At 40.1% G+C, this 22117-nt stretch overlaps 2 protein-coding genes across 4 annotated transcripts in view; both read right to left on the bottom strand.

Moving 5' to 3' along the window:
• Positions 1–2158, bottom strand: part of LOC116062340 (C-type lectin domain family 4 member E-like) — a 57094-nt gene extending 54936 nt beyond the window's left edge. For all 3 annotated transcript variants that reach the window (XM_035993207.1, XM_035993208.1, XM_031317001.2), the window contains exons 1-2: positions 1884–2158; positions 414–533 (exon numbers count right to left, since the gene is read on the bottom strand). In XM_035993207.1, coding sequence (XP_035849100.1) covers positions 414–533; positions 1884–2046 — 283 coding nt within the window. In that variant the 5' untranslated portion in view covers positions 2047–2158. The remainder of the gene's footprint in view (positions 1–413; positions 534–1883) is intronic.
• Positions 2159–9188: 7030 nt separating this feature from the next.
• Positions 9189–21200, bottom strand: LOC118493443 (CD209 antigen-like protein E). The gene is made up of 7 exons (XM_035993213.1): positions 21041–21200; positions 19635–19754; positions 19131–19184; positions 18385–18420; positions 18044–18186; positions 17531–17643; positions 9189–10017 (listed from the first exon to the last, which is right to left on the bottom strand). The coding sequence occupies exons 1-7, from the start codon at positions 21198–21200 to the stop codon at positions 9882–9884; spliced, it is 762 nt and encodes a 253-aa protein (XP_035849106.1). The 3' UTR covers positions 9189–9881.
• Between the last annotated feature and the right edge of the window lie 917 nt (positions 21201–22117).

Genomic DNA, 22117 nt, shown 5'->3' on the forward strand with positions numbered 1-22117 from the left:
CCAAACTCAATATGTCTTTAGTACAATTGTCTCTCTTCATGTTTCCACTGACAGTGTTTCCTTGCTGAGTGGTGGTAGAAAGGAAACATCCTGGTAGTCAAGTGTTGGTTTTTGCCGCCCTATTTCTTACATTGGAATCATGTTAGGAAGGGATCGCTTAACAGGTGATATGGACAGTAGGAATAGTTACAGCGACTAATAACTATTTCAGCATATATATATATATATATATATATATATATATATATATATATATATATATATATATATATATATATATATATATATTCATATATATGGCTTGTCAATAAACCCTGAACCTTTTCTTTAGAGCCTGAAGCTGATTCAACTACACCATGGTGTATTGGTTCAGTATTTGTGGTTCAGTAGTTTTGAAGTGTATTTTATCTTACAGTATACGGATAAGAGGATGATTCCAGTCATCATCAGAAAGCAGAGCACTGCCAGACAGAGTGCTGCAGCCCTGAAAGTCTTCCTTTGGACAGCTGGAGGATGTCTCTCAGTGTCTGGTCCTAAAGTGGCAAAACACATAGAGAGCAAGATTCATTACAGGGAAACAACATGAGTCTTTGTTATCAAAGTTCCTATTATGTCCCCGTAAGACTAACCTTTTACTCAGACCCTTCAGGTTCATTTCCATTGAGAACGTGATTCGACGCAAATACAGGAAGTAAACCACAAACAGAGCATTTACTAGCCTGCACCTTCAATCTTGAACACAATTTATAGACTTATATATGATTTAAGGGATAACTTTCAGATCCATAAGCTGTTTAGAGCACACATCACTGGTCGTCTGTGTGACTTCATCAGTCTGTGTGACATCATCAATCTGTGTGACATCATCAACACTGAAGCAAAACCAGGTAACCCAAGACATTATAAATGTGGTGTTGCTCCATTATTTCTGAGACCAGAAGTGTCGGCAGGTTTCACTCAGATATTCTGTCCAATAACAAGCGACCATTTCCACCATGTGACGTTTGTTAACAGTGTTTGGTGCCTTTGACAAAGTGCAGTGTGAACACAAACCCAAACAAATAAAAAATTGCAACAATGCTGCAACGTCACCCCCGAATCTGGTGTCTGTTGAGTCTGGTTAACTATAGGTGTGAAAGCGCCCTTAAAGAAAATATTAAACCTCTTAGGTAAACAGATTATTACACTAAAGTAAAACAAATATAAACTCATCTGAAATGTTGAGTTGTAATGGGCAGAACTGACGCAATAAAAAAAGCTGCCTTATAGTGACTTTCCTCTCTCTCTCTCTCTCTCTCTCTCTCTCTCTCTCTCTCTCTCTCTCTCTCTCTCTCTCTCTCTCTCTCTCTCTCTCTCTCTCTCTCTCTCTCTCTCTCTCTCTCTCTCTCTCTCTCTCTCTTTATTCGGCTCTACATTGCTAATGATATTCAACTGACATTGTCACACTGTACTTCCCTCCTTCCTGTCATGTGGTTTCATGTCTTTATCGGAGTTGATGCTTCCTCAGATCTCAGCAATGACACTTACCAGTTAAATTTTACCATAACCAAACACATTGGGCATCATTTCTTAATAAAATACGCATCTCAACACTAGAAAATGAGTCTTCTAACCAGAGAGCTCTAATATTTTTAGCAGAACATAATAAAACTAACTATAGAAAAGAGCTGCAAAACACAAGGTTTTCATACTGTACATGTACATCTATAGAGACAAACATAGATCGAGGCAGTTTCCTTGGGATTTGACAGCTGAGAGTCACAAACTAAACTGAGCGCAAACGTAGAGTTTACACATCAGTCCAACATGAGTTGAAGGTCAGCCACATTCAACAGATCAGCATGAGTATTCATGATACTGATTTGTCATAATTTCACACTTACCTCCTCCATGTGACTGATAATCAATGTGATCATCTCTGATAGCGTCTGTGCTCTCGTATATTTCCACCTCCCTTTCCTCCCACTCTCCTTTGTCTTCCTGCACAGTTCTCTTGTATCTCACCTTCTTTGACATATCTGGTTTGGCATAAATATCTTCGGACATCTTGAGAAACTGTAGCTGCACTTAACTTCACTTACTGCTTACCGCGCTGTGTAGATCTGTCACTATGCTGCTGTAAAACTTCAGTAGATATGCATTCAGTAATATTACATATACTCTACTGATGCTGCTGCTGCAAGTGTTTCGTGGTTAAAAGTAAAGAACATTAAGGAAGTAACAGCACATAACAGCACCCCACCCACCACACACACACACACACACACACACAACCGTATAACTTATTAAATTGATATATTTGAATAAAAACATAACTCCAGCCCGGTGGTTTTTTTAACTTCAGCGAGGACACTGCATTGTCCAACCTTTGGATTTATTTTATGAAGCCATTTATAAACTATAAATGCATTTGTGTAAAACTGAAAAATGTATAAATAGCTTAGTTAAATGCTTTCACATCCCACACACAGCCACACACAGCAGTTTGGCCAAAAGAGGAAATGCTGCTTTCACAGTTCTTGCCTAGTTGTCAGTTGCCTAAACTAAAACTTTGTAATGTTTAATGAAGTTACAATGAAATAAAATGAACTAAAATTGATATACTGCTTTGGAACAAGTTATTAGACCATCAGTCTTTCAATCCATGATTCAAAAATAACAGACTTCCAGTACTGTGGGGCCCAATCCCTATAAAATTATTGCAAAGCCTCTGTCCTGACTGATAGGTCCTAAAGCATCCCCTGCTTTATCGTCTATTTTAAATTAAATGAAACCATAAATTACTAAATGAACATCATGCTGTATTAAATAACACTTGAAACTAGTGATTGAGACCATGAACTCATTATGAAAATGTTTACTGAGGTAATAAATCAAGTGAGAAGTAGGCTCATTTTCTCATAGACTTCTATAGAAACAGATTTCTTTTTGGAGCCAGTGGAGCCCCTTCCCCTGCTGGAAATAGCTGACAGAGAATGCAGCTTTAAGGAGCTTCAGCATTGGCTTCACTTTTCAGACACGGAAGTTGGTCCGTATGTATGTATGTTTCTTTTTATATTATGGAACACTTTGGCCTTGTTGTACTTTTACATGTTTTCATTATAGAGTAACACAGTACAGTTCATTGTCTAATATTTGCATTTACAATAGTTTTTAGTTTTTTAAGGGCGGGCAACAATAGATATGTTATGGTTTGGACATTTCTGTTGCCTGGTTTTGTTGTCTGTATTTTTATTTCTGTATGTTCCCTGTGTTTGTATATTTATTCTGTATATTTCTGTCTAGTTATCTCCTTGTTTATTGTGTTTACCCTGTCTTGACTGTGTTCTGTGTATTGTGTATTTTTTGGTTAAGTCTGGTGTTCTCTGTTGTGTTGTGTCAAGTTTCTGTGTTTAGTTGATTTCATGTTTTCTGTCGGTTGTTCCTGTTTCCTGTTTTATTTTGATAGACTGTTTTCTGTCTTGTCATGTCTAATTTTACTTTCTGTTTCCCGCCTTTGTTGATTGTCCTGCCCCGCCCTGAGTTGTTTCACCTGTTGAATCACCTGTCCCTCATTTATTCATTACCTCATATATTTAACCTCTGTGTTCCCTTTGCCTCTTGTTGGACTGTTTTGCTTTCGTTTGGGTCCGTGTCCTGTCAGTAGTGTTTTTGTATTACCTCAGTTTGTTGGAGGCTGGTGCCTTTGTTATGTATTCCTGTGTTATTTTGTAAGTTTTTCATTGTGTGTTTTTTTCCCCGTGTTTTCCCAGTCTTTGTACTGCCGCTTTTTGTTAAATTAAATCCTCGAGCTCAAGACTTCTGCCTGCCTGTGTGCTTCTCTGCGTGCTTCTCTGCGTTTGGGTCCTATTATTCCCTGCCTCATAACAATATATTGGATAAGAGAAGAATAATAATATAACTTTGTATTAAAACAAAATACTCACTGCGAATGAAGAGCCCAGCCAATATCAGAAGATAAAACCCTCCCAGAGTCACTGCAGTAATGTTGAAAAACCTGTTGTTGGCTGCAGGGTTGTTTTGTATAAACATAATTCAAATTCATTATTCATTGAATAATGACTCACAAGGCATCAGATTACAGCACCAAGACACCTGATAATGACCCAGAGTTAATGGTGACCAATGGTGGATTGATTGATTAATTGTGAATTATTATAAAGTATCTAATTGTTAAAAAGCCACACGTAAACTGACATGAACTTCCCTTTTACAACAATCATCATTTCAGACTTACTGGCTCTTTGTGGCCCGTGATCAGCGTATTACTCTTCATCCTCCACCTGACTCTCCTCTTCCTCTCTGCTGTTCTCTTGGACGTTTCTGTTATATCTCACATTCAGGCTCAAACGTGGCGCAGCGACAGTATCTGCAGACATCTTGACAAACTGAAAACTGAACTGAACGTATTCTCTGTCTCACTGTCTGTCTTTAAGTTGGTCACTCCTTTAACACAGGAAGTGGCTGCAGCACAAACCAATAAGACAGATGCACATCCTTATACATTTGTTACTGTTAGACAAAAAGTCTCACTAACTTAAAATATGACTCAAATTGCGGCATTCAGTCGTACGGGAATTGGAATTATGAAACCCTTTAGATAAACTTTATAAAAGTATCTTAAAGTAAAGTAAAGCTGTTTCTTCCGGACAGTAAAATTGAGGAAATAAACATATCTGTAAATAGCTGCATTTACACCTCTCTGACACAGGAACTGTTGTTGGACTGGACACTTATTTTTGTTCTGTTTCTTAGAGGAAGTGAATTTTATTGTATGAGTAAAACAAACAAAGCACATGATAGACCATCTTCTTTACTGACACACAACCAGGGTCTGTGATAATTACCTGAAGGTCAGCTGGATGGAATAAAGAATAAGCTCTGCTACATGCACAGCTAGTAACACACAGAGAGCAGATCATAGATGCAAAACAGAGTAGAGGAGCACAGACATGAAGAGATGTTGCAGGTCTATGTATAATAATTTGTGCATATGTGTGTGTTAATGGCTAGTTAGCTGAAGTGTTGTTGTTGTAACTAAACCTAAAATGTTTTCTCTTGTGGCTCTTTTTGTCAGTTACAGCTTGTAACAGGTGCATTACCACCACCATCTGGACTGGAGTAGTACTGACTCTGATTAGCATGTAGCTCTGGAAAACTGACTGACTGCAATCAGATTAGTGACGTGGCTAACAGAGACTCATATACAGTATGTGGCAAGGTGTTTACAAATGTGTTGCATGTGGATTTAATCCAGATATAAGACACTTGAAATGACGAGTGTAAATGAGACCTTGGTTAAGATTTGGGAAATATACTTATCACAGAAACGCCAACGTTATCTGTGGGTTTAGGGTAGGGGTGGGTACTGAACTCCAACCGGAGTAGGCCGGTACTAACTAGGACCAATTCAGGTAAAATCAATCTGTGCCAATACCAAGTCTTCTCCTCTTTAGATTTAATGTAACAACTGCGCAGCGTGAAGCCCAGGCCGCAGACGCTACAGCGGAATGCCGTGTCCCGATGAACACGCAGGTGGAGCTTCAGGCTCTCTGGCTGCTCCAGGCGCATCCCGCACAGGCCGCATTCTCTTGGGTGCGCCGAAGCGTGCGTGGTCAGGTGACTGATCCTCTTGAAGGACTCGCCGCAAACTTTGCAGCTAAATGCTGGCAGAGCCTGGCGCGTGCGGCGGATTGGCGGAGCTCGGCGCCTTCCCGCCCGGAGATGAACTTTGTCGCCTTCTTCCGTCTCCTCCGGTCTCCAACGTCCCGCCGCCTCTCCCCAGTCTCCGCTGTCTTCCTTGTTAGATGACTCGGCGACGACTTTTCTCTCCTTCAGTTCTGTCCTTCAGCTGCTTTACTTCATCCTGTAACTGACTGTGATTTACACTCAGTGTTTCATAACTGGTAGTTGACTGAGATGTCTCGAGATAAACAGCAATAGATACAAGTAAGAAAATATGCAATTATTTATGCTTAATATGCAGTGTGAAGTTGGATCCTTTCACCTGGAGCTGAGTGCTGTTGTTGCTCAGTTGGTCGTATCTGGTCCGCAACAAAGTGACTGAAATATGAATATGAAACCCGTGACAAAGTTTAAAAAAAGACCAACAACACCAAATCATTCTGGTTCAAACTAAAGACAAATATTTGGGACATAAAACCACAGTCTTTGTTGTGTGCAAAAATGAGCCAAAGCTTGCATGACGTCTCATTATTCTGACTTTCCCAAACTCAATATGTCTTTAGTACAATTGTCTCTCTTCATGTTTCCACTGACAGTGTTTCCTTGCTGAGTGGTGGTAGAAAGGAAACATCCTGGTAGTCAAGTGGGTTTTTGCCACCGTATTTCTTACATTGGAATCATGTTAGAAAGGGATCGCTTAACAGGTGATATGGACAGTAGGAATGAATACAGTGACTAATATCTATTTCAGCATATATATGGCATGTCAGTAAAAACCTGAACCTTTCCTTTAGATCCTGAAGCTGATTTAAGTACACCATGGTGTATTGGTTCAGTATTTGTAGCTCAGTAGTTGTGAAGTGTATTTTATCTTACAGTATACGGATAAGAGGATGTTTCCAGTCATCATCAGAAAGCAGAGCACTGCCAGACAGAGTGCTGCAGCCCTGAAAGTCTTCCTTTGGACGGCTGGAGGATGTCTCTCAGTGTCTGGTCCTTAAGTGGCAAAGCACACAGAGAGCACGGTTCATTACAGGGAAACAACATGAGTCTTTGTTATCAAAGTTCCAATTATATCCCTGTAAGAATAACCTTTTACTCAGCAGCTTCATTGCTGTGATCTGTGGTTGGGTGTGTCAGACCCTTCAGGTTCACTTCAGGTGAGAACGCCATCTGACCCAAATACAGGAAGTAAACTACAAACAGAACATTTACTAGCCTGCAGCTTCAACCTTGCACACAAATGTAAAGACTTATCTATGATTTAAGGGATGATAACTTTCAGATCCATAATATGTTCTGAGCACACATCGATGGTCGTCTGTGTGACATCATCAGTCTGTGTGACATCAACAACACTGAAGCAAAACCAGAAACCCAAGACGTTATAAATGTGGTGTTGCTCCGTTGTGTAAAAGTGTAGTGAAACAAACAAAACACATGATAGACCATCTTCTTTACTGACACACAACCAGGGTCTGTGATAATTACCTGAAGTTCAGCTGGATGGAATAAAGAATAAGCTCTGCTACATGCACAGCTAGTAACACACAGAGAGCAGATCATAGATGCAAAACAGAGTAGAGGAGCACAGAAAAAAGATGAAGAGATGAGTGATCAATGATGCAAGTCTTCCATGTATAATAGTTTATGCATGTGTGTGTTAATGGCTAGTTAGCTGAAGTGTTGTTGTTGTAAATGAACCTAAAATTATTTCTCTTGTGGATCTTTTTGTCAGTTACAGCTTCAGGTGCATTACCACCACCATCTGGACTGGAGTAGTACTGATTCTCATTAGCATGTAGCTCTGCAAAACTGACTGACTCAGATTAGTGATGTGGCTAACAGAGACTCACTTACAGTATGTGGCAAGATGTTTACAAAAGTGTTGCATCTGGATTTAATCCAGATATAAGACACATAAAATGACGAGTGTAAATGAGACCTTGGTTAAGATTTTGGAAATATTCTTATCACAGAAAAGCCTAGGACCAACTACCTAGGACCAATTGAGGTAAAATCAATCTGTGCCAAATTTCAACCTGATAGTGTACCTAAGCATGATCTTCTTAGTCCTCTCTACATGTTTAACAGAGAGCGCGAGGCTCAACTCTGACTCAAACACACAGAGCTGCAGTAAAGACGGAGCAAAATATGTCGCCTCTGCAGCTTGTTCAAGTCGCAGTGAGTCACGGAAATGCTGATGACGTGGTCGCAAGTGTGGTTACACTTTTAAAAACTCCACACAGACAACGGTACAGTAACAAGAGTTATCTCAGAACACTTTACAGATGGAGTAGGTCTAGACCACACTCTATAATATACATATACCCAACAAGTTCTCCTCCAAGAGCAAGCATTTGGTACAACAGTGGCGCGGAAAAACTTCCTTTTAGGCAGAAACCTCAGACAGACCCAGGCTCGTTGTGGGCAGCATCTTTATCTGCCGGTTTGGATGCAGAGATACTGTTACAGATATACAGATATAGAGAAATATGATTCATAATTACAGCAGTTGCAATGATGAACAGTGGCAGTTAAAGTAACAATAAAGATAGTGGAGCTATGACTAGAAATAACAGTTGTAGCAGTTCAGGGCGTAGCTGGGTGTAGCTGGGCGTAGCGGTGCATTGCAGGTCATAGTAGGGCATAGCAGGGCGTAGCAGTGCGTTGCAGGGCATAGTAGGGCGTAGTAGGGTATAGCAGTGCGTTGCAGGGCATAGTAGGGAGTAGTAGGGCATACTGGGACGTTGTGGGCGTAGTAGGGCACAGCAGGGCATCGAGCAGGACCATGGCGGCAGCTGCAACCATGATTTAGGTGCCATCCCAATCCAAGTAAAACTGCGAGGCCAGAAAACATAAGGACTCCGGGAAATAAAAAGTTAGTGACAAGCATTTTTGGGACATGAATGCACGCAGATGGAATGAGAAAGAAGATCAGTGTGTCAAAGGAAGTCCCCCAGCAATCTAGACCTATAGCAGCATAACTACGAGCTGGTCCAAAGTAAACCTAAGCCAGCCCTACAAGGGTAGGTAGATGAATCAGACGACTATGAAGAGAGGCAGTGAAGAGGAGGGGTGCCGTGTCTGAAGATATACACCCTCCCCCACCGGACTAGGCGAATGCTGCGACTCCTCACTCCCTAACTGTAAGCTTTATCAAAGAGGAGAGTTTTAAGTTTACTCTGAAATGTGGAGACGGTGTCTGCCTCCTGAACCCAGACTGGGAGCTGGTTCCACAGGAGAGGAGCCTGATAGCTAAAGGCTCTGGCTCCCATTCTACTTTAGAGACCATAGTGTGGTTAACGTTACACTCCCTCTTAGACAGGCGGGCACAACAGCTTTCTCTATGCCCTGGAGACAGACTGACAGGCTGGAGGTTGTAGGGCAAGGCATCTTTATTTCTATAGCACATTTCAGCAGCAAGACAATTCAAACATTTTACATCAAACATTAAAGAGCAATTAAAAACTTTCATGAAAGACATAGAAAATAAAAACAGGCTAAAATAGAATAAGAAACAAATACAAGAATACAAGTTACAGTGCAGTATAAGATGTAAATAATAATTTGATTAAAAAGGTTGAAGGGACAGGTTTGGGAGGGGAGAGGGAGGGGTTTTATTTTGTGTGGAGTGTAAAAGGATAAATAGGTTTGGAATTATTTTACAACTGAAATTATTTTTTGTTATTACAAAGGTGAAGTACAGGAAAAAGTAACCTTTGCCCCAGACACTGAATTTCAGGTACCATTTAAAATGTGAACGGTAGCCAGCCCTAGTTACAGGACATGACCTCTGGTCAAGAGATATAACATGAACCTTAATGCATGTTTAACTCTCCTGGGGAAGCTTCTCTCTGGCAGCTGGAAATCAGCAGCTGACTGCAGGTTTATCAAAGGAAACACAGGAACAACGTCTAACTAACTGATTACAAATGTAGTAATCAACTATAAGTAAACCAAAGTAAAGGTAGTAAAGGTTTTTTTTTAGCTTGTATTATAATAATCCTGTAGGACTACAGAGTAAGTCCACATGACTTCTAACCAGATTGTGCTCTATGAAGGGCAGAGGAACAATATCTCTGTAATCCAGGTTATTTAGCAACACAGAATAAACAGCTGAGCAAATGTTAAAGAATTGGTCTGATTTGACAAAGCTGATCCCAACACTACACACCTCTCTGTCATCAAAGAGTTCAGATCATCTTTTTCTCACAGATCCAGTTCTTACTTTCATCATATCTACTTTGTGTCCATTTTCCTTGGTGATCGCAGCATGTTGCAGCAGACCAGTAACCGTCATTAGAGCGAGTCAGTCCTGCTGCCCAGAACCTGTCAGACAAATAAAATGTTGTTCTTTTATCAAACAGCTGAAACTCCTGATTGTTATTAATTTGAAATAAACTGTTAAATTTCACTTTGAATATTTATATTATCAGTAAATGATCAAATGATTTCAATAACTCATTTAAGATTCAGATGTGTAAATCGATGTAATCTGTAACAGCTGTTAATGAAAGAATGAAACCTTGTTCAGTGCCCCAATATCTCTCTGTCTCTCAAATTCAAATTCAAAGAGGCTTTATTAGCATGACCATATTGACACACAATATTTCTAAAGCACATAAACAGGGAAACATTTAACACATTTACATACAGTTGTACAGTAGGATGCAGAGAAAGCATTAGGTTAACATCCGTGTAGAAGCAACAATCATGTCATCAAAATGTAACGATAAGAACAAAATTGATGGATATCAGCAACAACATAAAAACAAGAATATTACAGTTGTGTGTGTGTGTGTGTGTGTGTGTGTGTGTGTGTGTGTGTGTGTGTGTGTGTGTGTCACTCACTGTTCCTCAAAGTGTGGCAGGTAAAGACATATTCTGCTGCTAGACTGCAGCTCTCTGAGTGTTCTCCCAGCAGGATTGTTATTTTATTTATGTTGGTTATTTGGTCAAATGTAGGGTTTTTCTGTTTGAATTTGGAGAAATATTTAGTTTGGACTGGCTGCAGTTCTGTGCATTTTGTCAGGAAGTGCAGCTCTGTCTTGACTTTGTCTCTCTTGCACAGCTGGCAGAAGCGCTCCTCTTTGGGTAGCCATTGTTGTTTGTAGCGGCCTGTCTCGATGGCCAGGTTGTGCTCACTGAGTCTGTACTTGGTCAATGTAGTTCTTAGTTTGATATCAGTAACTGTGGTCAGGTAGTCTGCCACACTGTACTCTCTCTTTAGGGACAGATAGCACTGCATTTTGCCTTGTGCTTTTGTTTGCGTGTTCCAATAACTAACTCTAATTGGTTTGTTCCCAGACTGGTCCTGAGGCAGAACCGGGTCAGGAAGTGAACTGAGTGGGACTAGCTGAGTGAGTGGACTCTTCTCTTTGCTCAGCTCTTGGTATTGCAGGGCTTTCTGCTGATAGGCGCGGAGGTCACTGTTTTTTTAGATGTAGCCAATATTTTATTGCACGTTTTTGAATTTTTATGCATAATGGGAATTGGCCTAATTCAGCTCTGCAGACGTTGTTGGTGGTTTTTCTGTGTACCTGTAAGATGCTTTTACAGAACTCTAGATGCAGGATTTCAACTGGGTTTTTGTCCAAATAGGCTGAATTCTGGTAGGAAATAGGACCCCACACTTCACTACAATAGAGGAGGATTGGTTCTATTACAGATTTGAATAATTTGAGCCAGATTCTAACTGGGATTGTAATGTAGATTTTACTTTTTATTGTGTAGAATTCCCTGCGTGCCTTCTCTCTCAGCTCCATTATCGCTGGGTTAAAACTTCCAGTGGAGCTTATTTTCAGTCCTAAATAATTGTAATCTGTACAGGTGTCTAATTTATGTGTTCCTAATGTGAAGCTGTATGCGTTTCGTTGAGATCTGGATCTTTTTTGAAAAGTCATTATCTTTGTCTTTTGAGTGTTTACTGCCAGGGCCCAGGTCTGACAGTACTGCTCCAGCAGGTCCAGGTTCTGCTGTAAGCCCTGTTCTGTAGGGCACAATAGAACCAGGTCGTCTGCATAGAGCAGGAACTTGATCTCAGAGTCATGTAGAGTGAGACCAGGTGCTGCTGATTTCTCTAGGTGATGGCCAGCTGGTTAATATAGATGTTGAACAGAGAGGGACTCAAACAGCAGCCCTGTCTCACTCCACTCTTCTGAGAGAAGAATGTTGTTCTAAGAATATGTTCTTCATATGTTTTACCCCCTACACCAGATTCAGTAACTTTGTAGAATAGACCATTGTGCCAAATAGAGTCAAATGCCTGTTTGAAATCTATGAAACATGCAAAGATTTTGTTTTGGTGAACATGTTTGTCTATCAGGGTGTGTAGGGTGTAAATATGATCTGAAATGCGGTGTTTTGGTACAAATCGAATTAGATTTTTACTCAAGACATTGTGTTTGGTAAGGAAGTTTAAGAGTCTGGAGTTGATAATGCTACAAAGGAGCTTCCCCAGATTACTGTTCACACAGATGCCTCGTTAATTATTTCAGTCAAATGTATCTCCAGATGTGTATATTTGTGTGATGAGACCATGATTCCAGATGTCCGGGAAGTAACCTACACCATCAATTGGAATTGTGGGATTGTGTATTTCAGCATATCGTTCATGATGCCATTGAGCCCACAGTTTTTTGGGGTTTTAGTGCACAGAGTTTGTCTCTTAGTTCCTGTTCATTAATGGGGGAGTCGAGCGGATTCTGCTTGTCTTTTACAGCCGATTCTAGTTCATTCAGTGTGGTTATTATTTAGTTTTGATTTGGGTCTGGGTTCCTTGGTAGCAGCTCATAGACCATAGGCCAACCCATATGTCTCCATTCTGTATCGTCCATTCTACAGGTTTTGATTTTTTAAGATTTTTCCATTTTTCCAGAATTGATTTGTGTTTATGGACTCCTCAATTTATGTCAGTTGTTTTTGTGTGTTGTGCTTTTTTGATTCTGAGTGTACATTTGTAGTGTTTAAGTGTGGCACAGTAAAGAAAGCGTAAGTCTACATTTCCTGGATCTCTGTGTTTTTGGTTAGATAATTGCCTAACATTTTGTCTAATTTCTTTACATTCTTTGTCAAACCAATTATCATCTTTGGGATTCTTAGGTTTATTTTTGGATAGTTTCAATTGTGATTTTTTTTGCAGTTTGCATGATAATGTGATTGACATATCTTACTGCATTATTTATGCCTTCTTGATTGGGTACATACTGTATGTGGTGTCCAGAAAGGTATCTAGTAGTGTTTGAATTTCGGTGGGCTGATTGCTTTCTGGAACTCTTCTGTGCTGTTTTCGCCCATCTGTATGATTTCCTGATATTAAACAGCTTACTGGGCTGTGGGGGTGTGGTGTTGTTTGTCACTGACCTTCTGAGAAACAGTAATTTGGCTGTGGTCAGACAGAGGGGTCAATGGTTTAACTGTGAATGCACTGAGAGAGAAAGGGTCTATATCTGTTACCATGTAATCAACCGTGCTGTTGTCAAGAGGTGAGAAGAACGTATTTCTACCTAAAGAGTCTCCTCGTAACCTACCGTTGACGATGTACAGACCCAGGCTTTGACAGAGCTGCAGTAACTCTCTGCAGTTCTTATTGATCTGGATGTCAGAGTTGGAACGAGGAAGGTCAGTTCTGTTTTGTGGAAAATTTTGTCCAAATATATGAATGTTACCTAGCTCTGTGTTGTAGTCAGGGAGAGAGCCAACACGTGCGTTCAAGTCCCCACAGATAAGCACACTTCCCTGGGCCTTGAAGCTGCAGATCTGCTCATGGAGAAGGGGGAAAATATCTTCATCATAGTACGGGGAGTCACTAGGGGGAATGTATGCAGCACACAGGACTATGTCTGTTGGAGGGTTTGTGATGTTTTATTTTAAGCCAAATGTGTGAGCGTTTATATTTTATATGGGTGATGTACTTTGATATTTCTTCTTTGTACCAGATAATAATCCCTCTATTTGAACTAGATAATAGTCTCTCTCTCTCTCTCAGGTCTGTCTCTCTCTGTCTCTCTCTATTTCTCTATCTCTCTCTCTCTCTCTCCCTCTCTCTCTCTCTCTCTCTCTCTCTCTCTCTCTCTCTGAGCGGATGCATGAGTGTGAGTGCTAAGTGAGTCTAAGGAGCGTGTGAGTTTGTAACTTTGTTTTTCTGTTTATGTGGGGTTTTGTATGTGTTTATTTTGTTGTGTAGTTGTTAGTTATTAGTTGGTGGTGGGTTTTGTTCGGGTAGTTTGGTTGTCAGCCGGGCATCATGCCCGACATGCAGTGAGGATTTCCCAGCATGTCGGCTGCTCAGTGGAGGAGGCCAGCTATGCTGTCGGTGAGGTTGTCAAAAAAAGGAGATCTGCAGGATTTAAAAAACTGGAGACCTGTTTATCTGCTGTGTGGGGACTATAAGATCCTGTCCAAAGCTCTCGCTTCTCGGGTTCAGGAGGTAATGGGTAAAGTGGTTCATGTCGACCAGACGTACTGTGTGCCCGGCATGTTAATGAGTGATAGTATAACTCTAGTTCGGCATGTTTTGGACGTCTCTAGCTCAGTGGGTATGGATACTGGCCTTATTTCCATAGACCAGGAAAAGGCTTTTGTGGCAAACGCTCAATGCTTTTGGCTTCAGCCCAGGTTTCATAGCTCAGATTCAGGTACTGTACCGTCACATTGCGAGCATATTAAAGGTTAATGGTGGTTTGGCTGCACCTTTTAATGTGCAGAGAGGGGTACGGCAGTGATGCTCTCTGTCGGGGATACTTTATTCCCTCGCTATTGATCACTAATTTCACAAAGGAACTTTTAGGTGTGTGTGTTTCCTGGTTGTGCTTCAGCAGTTAAAATATTAGCTTATGCAGACGAGGTCATGATTGTGAATGAGCACGCAAACAGATATCGACACTTTGGTAGAGAATATAAGTATCTTTAATTATATTTCTTCTGCTAAAGTTAACTGGGCTAAAAGTGAAGCTGTGATGGTGGGAGATAAGTTGGAGAACACTCTATCTCTCCCAGGAGGGCTAACCTGGAAGAAAGGAGGGGTAAAGTATTTGGGTGTGTTTTTGGGTGAGGAGTGTGTGATGCAAAAAAACTGGGATAACGCTCTGAAAAAAAAAATAGAAGGCTGTTTAAAAAAAATGGAAGTGGCTCTTACCGAGCACATCCTATAGAGGGAGTACGCTTGTCATTAACAATCTGCTGTCCTCTTCTCTGTGGCATAAACTTGTCTTGTGTGGATCCCCCTTCTAATTTAATTTCAAAGATTCAATCTGTTTTAGTACATTTTTTTTGTGATAAGCTGCATTGGATTCCCCAGTCTGTTCTGTTTCTTCCCAAGGAAGGTGGAGGACAAGGACTTGTTCATTTGGCCAGCAGGGGCGCTGCTTTCCGCCTGCAGTTCATCCAGAGACTGCTGTTTGGCCCTAAAGACTTGGTCTGGAGACCTCTGGCCCATTGAGTGCTGAAAAACTTTAAGGGTTTTGGATTACAAGATTCTCTGTTCCTGATGGATGTAAGGAAGCTGAGTTTCCAGGCTTTGCCTCCTTTCTATCGTGGCGTGTTTACAGTGTGGAAGCTGTTGATCAAGGAGAGACGGGTGCAGGGTGACTCCTTACACTGGCTGCTACAGGAACCGTTGGGTGTATGGAGAACGGTTGGATTACCCCTGCTGGGCAGGTTCAGCAATCTCGGACGTGTTCTGCAGAGCACAGGTGCTCACGCTGGGGAATGTGGTGAATATCGCAGGACAAAAACTAAACAATGCTGCTGCTTTGGCAGCTGTTCTGGGTGTGAGATCAGTTAGAATCATGTCTGGACATAAATCCATAATGTTGGAGGAATATAATGTTGGTCTGATTACACCTCAATCTGACGATTCCTTCCCTGGTTTATGTGTACGCCCCAGTCTTGATAACTATGTTGGTTGTTTTTTGGATGTAAAGCACTGCACTTTAGACATGAAAGAGGCAAAAAGGAATGCCTTTTATAAAATGATGGTACTGTGTTTAAATAAGTGTAAACTTCATGAACGGGTTCACACAGTGGCGAGGTCATCTGGGTTTGGCGGTTAATGTCCAACCTGCGTGGAGGAGTTTATACAAACCACCATTAACTAAAAGAGTAGCTGACCTCCAGTGGAGAGTGTTACACGGGATAGTGGCAGTCAAGACGTCATTAGTCCTGGTGTTAGCAATAAATGTCCTTATTGTGATGAAAAAGAAACTGTGCTTCATTGTTATTGTGAGTGTGTGCGCCTGCCGCCGTTGTTCTTGTTGCTGGAGAAACTATTTAGTAAGGTAGGGGAGGTTTTCTCTGAACAAATGTTCGTCCTTGGGTTCAGGTACAGTACTACAGTGCTAAACATAAATGTCAGCTGTTAAACTTCATCTTGAGCCAATCAAAGATTGCTGTGTATGTGAGCAGGAAGAGGAAGGTGGGTGACTCTGTTGATATTAATGTGAATCTACTGTTTACTCGGATGGTGAAAGCCAGAATCAGGATTAACTTTAATTATTATAAAGAGATGAAGGATGTGGATCTGGGCCCATGGTGATGTGTTGTGCTCTGTTGAAGGAGACCAACTCATCTTTTCTCAGGAGTTGATGTCATGTATTTAAGTGTATATGTATGTACATATTTATTGGCCTGTTGAAAAGAGATTATTTTTAGCCACAATAACAGGGTGTAGAATAATATTAAGACAGTGGAAATCAACTAGCCCATGCTGTTTTAGGAATGGATTGAGTTGATGAAAAGATGGCTACTTTTGAACGGATTACTTAAAGAGTCAAGGGTAGGGAAGATATTTTCATTTGATATTTCATTGGTTATATCAAGGCATGTTTATTGTTTAATTTTTTTGTCACATTTTGTTTTTGTTGTTTGATTATTTTATTTTTATTGGTTTGTATTGTTTGTTTTGTGTTGTCTACAGATGTGTCTCATTTTGATTTTGTAATCAATGGCTGACAGATGCAGCCTGAGCTAATATGGCCAAAATACTTATGTCATATGTTGGGGGAAAAAAAAAAAAGAAAAAAAAAGAAAAGATATAATTTTGTAAATAATGAGATGGAACATTGATAGAATAAAGTTCCTTTAAAAATCTAAATCTCTCTCTCTGTATCTCTCTGTCTCTCTATGTCTCTATCTATATGTCTCTCTCTCTCTCTCTGTCTATGGGCACTATTTCAACAATCTAAGCGCACGCCTTGAAGTGTCTGGCACCTGTGTGTTTAGGGCGTTTACAAATCAAATTTGTTTTAGGCGCAGTTCACTAATGCGCTGTTAAAATAACAATGACATGCTGCGTTATTGACTTTAGACCAGGTTTTTGTTGGTCAATGGCGCAATCACTTTCCGCTGCCTTAAGATAGCAATACGCCCAGAATGCACCTGAACACATTTATTTGTAATCTCCTGCATGTGTGTGTGCTGCTGCGCGTCCCTGTGTGTGTAACAAGCATAGTGTGCGCACGCTATGCATAAGCTTAGGCACATTTTACTAATTTGCTGTTAAAATAACAATGAAATGCTACGCTATTGACTTTAGGCACCTGAACACACTTCCCTGTAAGACCAGCACGCCCATGGGCGCACAGATGGGCGCAAGTGCATTTGCTATTTAAACGACGTGGGCGCTAGACGGGAAACTGCAACTGCGTCTCTCTCTCTCTCTCTCTCTCTCTCTCTCTCTCTCTCTCTCTCTCTCTCTCTCTCTCTCTCTTTCTCTCTCTCTCTCTCTCTCTACGGCAAAACCAACCAACTCAGCATCTTTCAATGTAAAACATTCTTATTTTAGTGACAAACAGTGACCATGATGGAATTGTGATGGAAACAAAAAATATTTAAAATGTCTCACGTTTCTGTCAGCGGTGATCCGTCCACCCATTTCCATTTCGATTCTCCTTGTCTCCACATACTCAGTAGACCAATCCAGTACTCTCCATCCTTACTCAGCTTAGTGACAATCTTCTAGTAGTTGACGAGAGACAAAAATCATTTCTCTGTTCACATTTCAGAATTTCTGTCGTAGTAAAGTCATCTTCACTGTGACTTCAGCCACAACAAACACAAGAGGGATCCCTCGGTCCACCACACACTGAGGACTGGACCCAACAGCATGACAGTAAACACACATTAGTAATGGAGGAAAGTGAAGAAAGACATTTATAATCAGCAGAGAAACAAAGAATGCATGAGGAACTGCACATTTTGTACTCATAAGACAATTCTAGGAATGCATTTTAAAAAGGAAAATCAACGTTTCAAGGTCATTTTACACAGATTTAAAATTGACATTATGTATATTTAAATATTTCCATTAAATTAATTGTTCTCTAAAATCACTGACCATAGTAACAAACACACTCACCTTTTTCTCTTCATTGTTTATAATGACCAGATCTGCTCCTCTCTGATGACAGTCAGCTCTGCTTCCAGACCAATTCTTCTCCTCTTTAGATTTAAAGTAACAGCTGCATCCAAATCTCGTCCATCCATCAGCACAGCTTTTATCTTAATGTCAAACAAGTTTTAAAGACAGATTTCACATCATTCAGTGTCAAAGTGATAAGACTTGGAGTTTTAACTATTTAGTTAAAGATCTTTCTTGACTCTGTTACATTTCCCTATCAGGAGGTTTAACTACACAATCAAGGTCTATGATGTAAATGTGTATAATACAGGAGTTTACTGGTGTTAAACTTTTCTCACCTTCAGTTCTGTCCTTCAGCTGCTTTACTTCATCCTGTAACTGACTATGATTTACACTCAGTGTTTCGTAACTGCTCTGTAACTGGTTGTTGTTGTTGCTCAGTTGGTCGCATCTGGTCTGCAGGATCTCGTATCTGGTCTGTAACTGGCTGTAGTTGACAGAGATGTCTTGAGAGAAACAGCAATAGATGCAAGTAAGACACTATGAGATTATGTATGCTTAATATGCAGTGTGAAGTTGGATCCTGTGTGTTATGGTGATTTGAAATCTTTCTTACCTGAAACTTTCATATGGAGCTGGCTGTTGTTGTTGCTCAGTTGGTCGTATCTGGTCTGCAGCATCTCATATCTGGTCTGCAGCATAGGGACTGAAATATGAATATGAAACCCATAAAAAAGTTTTAAAAAAAAACAGTTTTAAAGACAGTTTTCACATCATTCAGTGTCAAACTGATAAGACTTGGAGTTTTAACTATTTAGTTAAAGATCTTTCTTGCCTCTGTTACATTTCCCTTTCAGGATGTTTACTCTGTAAATAATTAGAATTTTCACTAAGGTTTTATATCTCATTTGTAAATGACCATCTTTAACAGAAATATTCACATCATCGGCGAAACAGTTCAACAGCATGAAACAGTTATAATCAACGGCAACAACACAATCAAGGTCTATGATGTAAATGTGTATAATACAGGAACCTGTGTGTTATGGTGATTTGAAACCTTTCTTACCTGAAACTTTCATATGGAGCTGGCTGTTGTTGTTGCTCAGTTGGTTGTATCTGGTCTGCAGCAAATTGACTGACATATGAATATGAAACCCATAACATAGTTTAAAAAAAGACCAACAACACCAAATCATTCTGCTTCAAACTAAAGACAAATATTTGGGACATAAATGTTGTCCAAAAGTGAGCCAAAGCTTTTATGAGGTCTCATTAGTAGGACTTTCCCAGTGTTGCTGATTGGCGGTATAAAGGAAACATCCTGGTAGTCAAGTGTTGTGTTGATAAAGTTTCAGCTAAATGTTAACACAGAATGAAGACTGGTTTTTGCCCTTCTTTTTCTTACATTGTAATCGTGTTAGGAAGGGATCACTTAACAGGTGATATGGACAGAAGGAATAATTACAGCAACTAATAACTATTTCAGCATATGGCATCTCAGTAAAAACTTGAACCTTTCCTTTAGAGCCTGGTGTATCGGTTCAGTACTTGTGGCTCATTTGTTGTGAAGTGTATTTTATCTTACAGTATACGGATAAGATGATGATTCCAGTCATCATCAGAAAGCAGAGCACTGCCAGACAGAGTGCTGCAGCCCTGAAAGTCTTCCTTTGGACAGCTGGAGGATGTCTCTCAGTGTCTGGTCCTAAAGTGGCAAAGCACACAGAGAGCACGGTTCATTACATGGAAACAACATGAGTCTTTGTTATCAAAGTTCCTATTATGTCCATGTAAGAATAACATTTTACTCAGCAGCTTCATTGCTTTGATCTGTGGTTGGATGTGTCAGACCCTTCAGGTTCACTTTAGTTGAGAACGCAATCCGACCCAAATGCAGGACGTAAACCACAATCAGAGCATTTACTAGCCTGCAGCTTCAACCTTACACACAAATTTATAGATGTATCTATGATTTAAGAGATGATAACTTTCAGATCCATAATTTGTTCTGAGCACACATCGCTGGTCGTCTGTTTGACATCATCAGTCTGTGTGACATCATCAGTCTGTGTGACATCATTAACACGGAAGCAAGCTCCATTATCTCTGAGACCAGAAGTGTCGGCAGGTTTCACTCAGATATTCTGTCCAATAACAAGCGACCATTTCCACCATGTGACATTTGTTAACAGTGTTTGGTGCCTTTGACAAAGTGCAGTGTGAATGCAAACCGAATCAAATAAAAAATGCAACAATGCTGCAACGTCACCCCCGAATCTGGTGTCTGTTGAGTCTGGTGAAGTATAGGTGTGAAAGTGCCCTTAAAGAAAATATTAAACCTCTTAGGTAAACCAATTATTACACTAAAGTAAAACAAATATAAACTCATCTGAAATGTTGAGTTGTAATGGGCCATTGAATTGCAGAACTGACGCAATAAAAAAGCTGCCTTATAGTGACTTTCCTCTCTCTCTCTCTCTCTCTGTCTATTTCGTCTCTTTCTCTCTTTATTTGGCTTTACATTGTTAATGATATTCAACAGACTTCGTCATGCTGTATTTCCGTCCTTCCTGTCATGTGGTTTCATGTCTTTACCAGAGTTGATGCTTCCTCAGATCTCAGCAATGACACTTGTCAGTTAAATGTTACCATAACCAAACACATTGGGCATCATTTCTTAATAAAAGACGCATCCCAACACTTGAAAATTAGTCTTCTAACCAGAGACCTCTGATACTCTTAGCAGAACATAATACAACTAACTACAGGAAAGCTGCAAAACACAAGGTTTCCATACTGTACATGTACATCTATAGAGACAAAGATAGATGGGCCGCAGTTTCCTTGGGATTTGACAGCCGAGAGTGACAAACTAAACTGAGAGCAAACGTAGAGTTTACACATCAGTCCAACATGACTTGAAGGTCAGCCACATTCAAACAGATCAGCATGAGTATTTATGATATTGATTTGTCATAATGTGTCACTTACCTCCTCCATGTGACTGATTATCAGTGTGATCTCTGATAGCGTCTGTGATCTCGTATATTACCACCTCCCTTGCCTCCCTCTCTTCTTTGTCTTCCTGCACATTTCTGTTGTATCTCACCTTTCTTGACATATCTTGATTGGCATAAATATGTTCGGACATCTTGAGAAACCGTATCTGCTCTTAACTTCACTTACTGCTTACCGCGCTGTGTAGATTTGTCACTACGCTGCTGTAAAGCTTTGGTAGATATACATTCAATAATGTAACATCCTCTACTGATGCTGCTGCCACCAGTGTTTCTTGAAAAGTAAAGAACATTAAGGAAGTGAGAGCACATACCACCCACACACACACACACACACACACACACACCTTCATTACTTATTAAATTGATATAATTGAATAAAAACATAGTAACTCCAGTCCGGTGGTTTTCTTAACGAGGATACTGCATTGTCCAATCTTTGGATTTATTTTCTGAAACCATTTATAAACTATAAATGCATTTGTTTAAAACTGAAAAATGTATAAATAGCATTCCTTCACAGCTTAGTTAAACGCTTTCACACCGCACACAGCAGTTCAAAACAGGAAATGCTGCTTTCACAGTTATTTCTGTTGCCTAAATTAAAACTGTGATGACGTTACAATGACATTTTATGAACTAAAATGGATATCCTGCTTTGGAACAAGTTATTGACCATCAGTCTGTCAATCCATAATTCAAAAATAACAGACTTCCACTGCTGTTTGGCCCAATACCTAAAAACTATTGCTAAGCCTCTGTCCTGACTGACAGGTCCTAAAGCATCTCCTGCTTTATCGTCTGTTTTAAAATAAATGGGATCATGATTTACTAAATGAACATCATGCTGTATTAAATAACACTTGAAACTAGCGACATGTTTACTGAGGTAATAAATCAAGTGAGAAGTAGACTTCTGTAGACTTCTATAGAAACAGACTTCTTTCTGGAGCCAGTGGAGTCGCCCCCTGCTGGAAATTACAGAGAATGCAGCTTTAAGGAGCTTCAGCATTGGCTTCACTTTTCAGACCCGGAAGTTGTATGTTTGAAT

Source organism: Sander lucioperca, chromosome 16, assembly GCF_008315115.2.
Source record: "Sander lucioperca isolate FBNREF2018 chromosome 16, SLUC_FBN_1.2, whole genome shotgun sequence".
NCBI lineage: Eukaryota > Metazoa > Chordata > Actinopteri > Perciformes > Percidae > Sander > Sander lucioperca.

What these genes read in the sequence shown, in the direction of transcription:
- LOC118493443 (XM_035993213.1), bottom strand. Translation starts at nt 21,200, where the DNA reads ATGTCCGAACATATTTATGCCAATCAAGATATGTCAAGAAAGGTGAGA. An exon ending in TAATCAGTCACATGGAGGAG is followed by an intron (nt 19,755 to 21,040) that starts GTAAGTGACACA and finishes TTGCCACTTTAG; the next exon opens with GACCAGACACTGAGAGACAT. An exon ending in TAAACAATGAAGAGAAAAAG is followed by an intron (nt 17,644 to 18,043) that starts GTGAGTGTGTTT and finishes GTCAACTACTAG; the next exon opens with AAGATTGTCACTAAGCTGAG.